Source organism: Typha angustifolia, chromosome 14, assembly GCF_048772165.1.
Source record: "Typha angustifolia cultivar Huaian chromosome 14, ASM4877216v1, whole genome shotgun sequence".
In the NCBI taxonomy this organism is placed as follows: domain Eukaryota; kingdom Viridiplantae; phylum Streptophyta; class Magnoliopsida; order Poales; family Typhaceae; genus Typha; species Typha angustifolia.
In genome coordinates this window covers 9,436,712-9,445,017 of record NC_133252.1, presented here as the reverse complement: position 1 = coordinate 9,445,017, position 8,306 = coordinate 9,436,712, and the positions used below count along the sequence as shown (strand labels likewise).

Here is an 8,306-nt window from a genome sequence, read left to right as displayed (position 1 = left end):
GATCAAATTTTGGGCTGTCCACGTTCTATATGTATATACATATATTAAATACATAGTAAACGATATTCATTTTTTTTTACGTCGGAAACACATGATGGATGGATGCATTGATGTCCGGCATATAATTATATTATCATTTTAAAGGATAAAATAAGGATTATTCGGGTTGTGCTTTGTATCAAATGTGGAGACTTAGGCTCTTTCACTTCTTTTTTTTTTTTTTAAATTCTCTTATATATCAAGTTATATAATTATAATTTGTGGAGGTTAATGAAATATTATCACCTTCCCTTGAAAATAAAAAGTAAAAATAAATGGGAGGACAAATGATTGATGCCCACTGTTCTTGACTTCACAGAACAGCCAATTCTTATGCATTTCTCAACAAGCAAACAACCTCAATGAAGTCTTGCATGACTTAACATGGAAGTCTAGAAAACATGCTACTATTTCTTTCCTAAGAAGTAGTTACAATGTATGTCAAACTTACGTTTGGGTAGCTAGGAGGGGCTATCTCTGAATTCGATATCTTAACATTAATTTGAAGTTTTTTGTTTAATTGAGATTGAGAGAGCTAAACAAACAAATTAATTACAATATTATTTGCTAGCTAATAATCATGAATCCTTCACTGCCTTTAAAACATCAAAAGATATGATCCTTGTGACCTATTCAATCACTGGGAAGAACCAAGGAAACTAGCAAGGGAAAGGAAGGGATTTTTGATACCCTTAAAATTATTATATTATATATAAAACACACTTTATTTATTTTTAATTATTGTTCACATCCTATCATATGGATATTTATCATTTGTTCCATTTAATTTTGCTTTTAATGTCTCAAAAATATCTTGAGTTTATTTTATACTAATAACGACGAGTAAAATAGAGAATACTCTATTATTTTTAAAAATTAAAAATAAAACATCTCTCATTTGACTTTAAAGTCTAGTTTTTCATTTATTGCTTACTTTAATCTGAAACTAAAAAGAATGATGGTATCCTTGTCTTCAAGCATAAATAGTTGCATGTTAATTAGGTTTGACAGTTTTTCTACCTAAAAGCTATTTTTGAGGAATATTTATATAATTAAAAATGATTTAACTATGTATGTTATGTGTGCAAAAAGACATAAATATTTTATATGTGTAAATGTTAAAATTTGGGAGATATATATAAGCAAACAAATTTCTTTTGAGCCTTATAAATGAAAATTTTTAGAAAAAAAAAATAAATATGATCCAAATGTCCCCTCCACCGGAAATTCCCTCTGCCCCTACCGTACTCCAGCTCGGTAGTTTCCACCGCCTATCCAGGGTTGAGCCCTGGGATTTGACGGCGGACTTGAAAAGCCACCTACAGACGCTTTACGCCCAATCATTCCGGATAACGCTTGCAGCCGTGGTAATCACAAGTTTAATACAAGCACTTTTTTCCTAGACATTTTTTGGCTCTCTTTTTTTTTCGCATTTTTTAAATTATTTTTATATTATAAAGAGACTAACAAGACAAACGAGTAGTTAGCAAATAATTACCGTAAGGTACACTTTTAAGGTTTTAATTTTTATACTTAGGAGAGTTATGTCAAGAAAAGAAAAACTAAATGCAATAAAACGGATAATAGTTTAATGGCTTTAGATGTAATTATCTTCTCAGAAAAACTAAGCAAAGTCACCAATGGCATCTCAAGTATAAGGGATATAACCAGAATTTTTATTTTATTCCCTCTCAAGTAGTTTTATTACAATTTACACTCTATTTATTTGCCATTTTAAATTAATAAATTAAATCATCAAAATACTTGTCCAGAGGCAGTTCCGATTTTTTAAATTATTTCCAGGCGATTTAATTTTATTGAGAGGTAATTAAAAATATTAAAAATAGAGGGTGTAAATCATAATAATCGCGACAGGAATGGTGCGAAGTAGAAGAATGCCATCTTCCAATCCACGGGGCGTCCTTTTTGGCTTCTTCCTCTTCTCCTGGTGCTCGAATTCGATGTAAGGCGGGTTCCAGGAGTAGAGAAGGAGAGGGGACAGGTGAATAAAGAGAAGTTTCCTAAGACGGAGGCAAACCGAAACCCTCCTCTTATCCGGGAATAAGATCCCCTTATTCCCACATCCTTTATCTCTCTTTCGTCCCTCTCCTCTCCTCTCTCTCTCTAGGAGGAGGAGTAGGGAGGATGCCGACGATGACCGCGATTGCATTGGAGCAGCTTCTGCTGCCCGACGCCGTTGGCCGCTGCCCTTCCAAGAAATCCGGCTACTGCAATGGAGTCACGAAGAATGGGGACGAGGAGAGAGAGGGTCGTGCCGAGGATGGAGATGATGGGGAAGTGGAACACGATGACGGCGGTTTCCTCGATCCGAGGGTTACGAGGAGCCCCGGATTTGGGAACCAGGCGCTCTTGTTTAATCAGAGCGAGTTCTATGATGCTGCCGAAGGTTAATCTCTCACGCTCTTTATACATTTGCCTCTTTGATCTATCTATCTTTCCCTAAACATGTTGTATCTACGTCTACGGAGACGAGTTACTCGATAACTTTATTGGATAAGAAAAATCAGGTAGTGCTATTACTCCTCTCATGCATTTACATGTTGACCATGAGGGGAAAACCAGCATTTGGTGTTATGATAAATTGATGGGAAGTCATGTTAGGACTCCCAAATTGATGGGAAGATAACCTTTTATTGTTATCTATACAGCTATAAATGGATTGGTCTCCTACTACTTTGCAGGTAATGGATAATGTGGAGACAAGATCATTTCACTAACTTGTTAAAAGTTAGGTCAAATTAGATTCGATTTTCCCTTATCAGGGCAAATACCAATAGGTCGATACATCAAGATACATCAATGGCCTTGTTTATCTAAGGATGTATCAAGATTCTTCTTTATTTTATTCTCAAGTTTCTCCTAGTGTCTCAGTTTGTATTCTTCTTGATTGTAAATATATGTAAAGACAAATTCAGCTTAAACTAGCAATTTGCATCTTTTCCTTATAGTTTTCTTTTAAAGAAATTAAAGTAGCATCTTTTCCTATTATTTTGGTCCTATTCATTCAGGTAAAATGAGACATTTGAAATTATCCAACATTGGAAGAAGAGTAAGATGAAGAAAAGTGGTAAATAATTGAAGAAGCCCGAATGTTATGTGAGACAAGTGTGATTTAGATCAACCAATAGAACATACCTAATCTCTGTGTGTCATTTTGGGGTTAACCTACTAGGAATTTTTGATTTGGAGTACAAGCAACTTTATTTCCTATACTAATAAAAAGATGTGTAATTAGAAAACAAATATATATAAAATATAACTATAATGAGGGAGCTTACATATCAACTATTATTAGACCAATTTGTGCAACTTCATCTACTGGTAGTAAGAGAAACACAATCCACTAAACTAAGCCTACAATCTCTTGAATTATAGGAAAAGGCAATGTTTTAACTTAAATATAGGTAAACGAGCTGAGGTTGAGCGAGTAGCGTTCTGCTCGGCTCAACTAGAAATGGAGAATACCCCAGCTCGGCTCGAGCTCGAGACAAGTTTAGCTTAGCTGTAAAGACTATTTCAAGTTTGTTAGTTTTCAATGTGTGACTAAAAGTGGAACTTCATGTGAAAAAAAAAATAACATACTCTCTTGATACAGATACTTTAACCAATTGTGCTAGAATAACTTTAGATAAATTAGCAAAACTAAATATATATAATATAGTTTTCAAGCTAATTTGAGCCAAGCTTGAGTGAGTTGACTTTTGCTCGGCTTAGCTCGATTAAATTTTTGAGCTAAAAAACTCAGCTTGACTTGGCTCATTCAAAGCTTGAGCCGAGCTCAAGTCTAGCTCTAAGCAAGGAATTTATTATCTGTATATTCTTCAACTTCTAAAATTTTTCTATGTTTAAAATTATTTTTCATAATTTAAGTAATTAAAAATGTTCAAACCTAAAACGGCTAAGATGATTGATACACATTTTCTCCAACGACTATAATACACAGAATGAAAATACTAAGAACAATATTGAATTTGAATACATTCCCTAAATACATGTGTTTATTACCATCATCACCATTACAATAAAGATGATAAAAGACCTCCTATAGGTGAGGCTAACAACCACCTTTGCAATAGAAGTGAGTATAGGGGTGTTAAAAGAGAAATGAAAAATGTGGAGTCAAGGAAGAAAAAATAGTAACAAAAAGGAAAAGAGAGAAAAATATGATAGAACCGTAAAATGTGGCACTCACGACATCAAAAGATTGATAGTTGGTATCTCAAGTTGTATTCAGTTTAGATGCAATTTATTATGTGTTCCACATATGGTTCACATATAAAATAATCAAAATTGTGTTTATAGCTAATACGACTGGATACATAATACGTATCAGTTGATACAATTGATACTGGTCTGAAACCAAAGAAAAATTGGTTTTGGCCCTGGTTTCAGATTGGTAAGGACTGATACCATACGATATTAACCGATACTTGGAATCATAGGAATGTATCAAACACTAAGCAAGTTTACTTGGCAGTATTAATTTTCTAGATATCTTTTGATGATTTTTGATGAGACAAATCCTGCTTCTTTAAATTTTAATGAAGTCTAGCATTAGAAGCCACTAAAACCACTATCATATGTCAGCTTCATACTCTTAATAAGTTTACATGTATTAATTTGATCTTACTTTGTCTAGTAGTTTATGTTAGTTTTTCATAGACAAGTACAAGAACATAGTAGTCTTCCAGCCATTACTCTTTCGATCCTAATTAATCAATAATATCAAGTGTAATCACTGACACTGTCAGATTTGCAGATTTTTTATCAGATGGTTCTGTTTCGCAAGCTTCTCCTTCTGTCAGCAGGAATCTTGAAACTGAATTGCGTCATATACGGTTCACTCTTCATGAAGAGATTGCAAGAAGAAAGAGGTCAGAGAACACTCTGCTTCTCATGCAAAAACAGTGGCAAAGGATGGCAGGATCTCTCTCTCGTATGGGGTTATCATTGCCTGTGAACCAGCACAGTGAGAACATTCAACTTGAGGTGGATCCTGCAGAATTTTGCCAGGAGATTGTAGTTTCAAGGCTTGTTTCTGCAGCTATTGAAAGAGATTTGGCTCGGAATGAAACTGAAGCTATTGCCGAGGAATTCATTGATTCGAAAAACTATGAAATCTCTCGGCTGCAAGATCGGGTGCGATATTATGAAGCTGTGAACCGTGAGATGTCTCAGAGGAATCAGGAAGTTACAGGTCAGAACATTTTCTTTCTTTTTTTAGTATTTCCTTTTGTCTTAACTATAATAATATAATATACATGGGTGTCGAAGAGATATCATTGGTGTATGATATATTATGAAGGTGGATATGATAAGAAAATTTATTTTATGTTTATAATGCTTTGCAAGAAAAATTCCTTATTTATCCCGTTGTTGACTTGGTTTTTTATTGATTCACAAAGATGAGGGTTTGAAAGTCATTGTTCTAGAAGAATGATTTTTTTTCCTTGGTTGTTTTTAATGAAACTCACAAGATCTCTACTCTTTTCTCTGATTAATGAATTTGCTTTTGTATATGCTATATAATTATTCAATGTCACTTTAAAAATTTGAAAGGATCTAATGGTAATTGGTAAGAACAACAATAAGAAGCAATCTAGTGTCTCTATTGATTGGGGTCCTTGCAAGAATACTTATACATCTTGGTTTAGATTTCTTCAAGGAAAAAAAGAGTAAATTGTATTTTAAGAGCTCAACCGACTGTATCTCAATAGTTGTATGATAGTAATCCAGAAGGTTCGAGTTACAAGTCATTAAGGCAATCAGTCACTAGTTAGGCTTTTGTATTGTTATAATTCTTCCTATGAGGTCTTTGGTCTTATTCCTAGTTGGCTAGGACTTGGTTAGGCTGGGGTATAGGTTACCTGAAGCTGTCCTCAACCTGCTCTAAACTAGGAAACACAAATACTTCCATATTCTCTCCGTATCCGAATTGGATACTGTATTGGATATGATACTTGCCATATACTTCCGGTTATATATCATATACTTTCATAAAGTATTTGATTTTCTTTTAACAATAAAATTAATGTTGTGGATATTTCTTCGATATCTATTAGATACTTCTTGAAAACTTCATAGACTCTTATCAATGTGAGTCAAATTGAAAGAGATTCCTAAATATATTTCAACAATATATAATTCCTCAATTAAGAAAATGCAAGTTTACAAGTTCACTAATATATATGTGTGTGTGTGTGGGTGGGTGGGTGGATGTAAATATGTACTTATATGAGTAACGTATCCTAAGTCATATCCTTATTTTTCAAGATTTATCGTATCGGCGTATTCGTATTGTATCATATCCATGCTTCATATGCTGTAGACTTCAATAACCCTATTAGAAATGGTGTTAGTCCTGTGTCTATGTAGCTCAATCAGGAAGGGCTCAGGCCAAGTATGAGCCACTTGAACTGACCCTTTGCTTGCTTCAAGCTTCTCAGCGTCAAAGCAGAAAGGGATCGGTCCTGCTCTAATAGCTGTTCAGTTGTGAACTGACGGTGTTTCATGATTAAATTCTTAGGATTGTGCCAATAGTTGAATTCAAGCTGTAATTTCTATGCTCTTGTGTAGAGTATCAATAATTGTCATAGTTGGTCCTTATGGAAAATGATATATCCATGTGGTTTTATTTTTCATACTGTAGGTTGATGAGTATTGCTAATCTAACCCATAGCTTTAAAGCTGAGTTATTTTATCCTTTTGTGACTTTGTTTTTATTCTTTTATCTGTACTTTGAATTCACTTTGTAGTTGAAATTAATAATCTACATATAGCCTGCAACTTTTCTTCCATCGATTCTTGGCTCTGTACACTTCTTTGGTTCAGACGGTCTCTATTTTAAACATACCTTTCCCATGGCCAATAGGATTTCTTGTTCACATTCCCTTTGTCTATTAAATGTCCATGTGACAATTGAGGACTGAATTCCTCCTAGCTTAATAAAATCCACATGCAAGTTGACTAAGTTCCTTTTATGTCTGCTAACATCACTTTCTATTGTTTCACATCTTAAACACATGCATTTGGATTTCATGTGCTAATATTCTACATGTATTATTTGCGTTATTAATTCTATGATTCTATCCATATATCCATTCTACTGATACGGGTTCTGCTTCGTAATGTCCATATACTATGGTAAGGTTCTGTCATGATGACTATACTTTGATGGGTTTTACTTGGTGATATGCAGAATTGGCTCGCCAACGACTCGTGAAAAGAAGGACAAGACAGAGATGGATTTGGAGTAGTGTTGGTTTATCTGTTACAATTGGTGCTTCTCTCCTTGCATATTCTTACATACCGAACTCTCTTAAGGAGTCATTGCCGCCATCCTCCACTGGTGATCCTTATGGAACTTTAGAATCTGGGCCATTTGCTTAAGCTAATCAGGTGACCCTACAGTTTCTGTGTAAAAAATCTCAGTCTCCAACTTTGTAATTTTCTTTAATAATGATTAATGGCTTCATGGCTGCTTTGCTGTCTCAACATCAAGTTGAGTCAAATAGTGAAGTACAAAAGGGGGGAGGGGGCGGGGGAGAAACTGCTTTGAAATGGTTGTTTACATTAGCAGGGAAATAGCAAAGCAGGCCACATCAAGAGAAAATGATGTGATACTCGTATTCTTTTTTAATTAACCATTCCATTTTACTCTGCCACAAACTTGTAGTTATGGTCTATATGAACTACTAGTTGTTGCTGCTACTGTGTCATTTTTTGTCCATATAGTATTAAATAGTGACTTATCTTTAATATAACTGTGGCATTCTTTTAGCACTCTGGTTGTGAGAATGATATTTTTTGCTCTGGAGATGAATTTGTTGAACTTGAAATCCATATAGTATTAAATAGTGACTTGAACTTGAATATAACTGTGGCATTCTTTTAGCACTCTGATTGTGAGAACAGTATTTTTTGGTCTGGAGTTGAATTTGTTGAACTCGAAATCATATATATATGTCCTCCTTTCTTAAGGCCTATTAATTCAATATGTAATGTTGCTATCTGTCTGTCTACCTACTACCACTGCTGTCGTAAGGCTGACGAGAACTGTGCTTAATTCAATATATGTTACTTTTTTTTCTTTTTATTTTTTAGGTGATAGGGGCGGAAATTCGCTAATTTCAGTTTCTATATATATATATATATATATATATATATATCTAAAGTTTCACTTTGAAGAAAGCTAAAGAAACATAAACGATTTTCAAATCTACGGAGGCCTATTGCTATCGTAAGAT

The 8,306-nt window shown here is 34.2% G+C and overlaps 1 protein-coding gene across 1 annotated transcript; it reads left to right on the top strand.

Moving 5' to 3' along the window:
• The first annotated feature begins 1,949 nt into the window (after positions 1 to 1,949).
• LOC140775290 (uncharacterized) lies at positions 1,950 to 7,554 on the top strand. The gene is made up of 3 exons (XM_073118489.1): positions 1,950 to 2,446; positions 4,820 to 5,257; positions 7,259 to 7,554. Exons 1-3 carry the CDS (start codon positions 2,185 to 2,187, stop codon positions 7,447 to 7,449), a joined length of 891 nt encoding a protein of 296 aa, XP_072974590.1. The 5' UTR covers positions 1,950 to 2,184; the 3' UTR covers positions 7,450 to 7,554.
• Positions 7,555 to 8,306: the final 752 nt, after the last annotated feature.

Bases quoted from the DNA above. Each gene is read 5' to 3' on its own strand.
- LOC140775290 (XM_073118489.1), top strand. From the start codon at position 2,185: ATGCCGACGATGACCGCGATTGCATTGGAGCAGCTTCTGCTGCCCGAC. The intron at 2,447-4,819 runs GTTAATCTCTCA...TCAGATTTGCAG, and splicing joins GTTCTATGATGCTGCCGAAG to ATTTTTTATCAGATGGTTCT. The intron at 5,258-7,258 runs GTCAGAACATTT...GGTGATATGCAG, and splicing joins GAGGAATCAGGAAGTTACAG to AATTGGCTCGCCAACGACTC.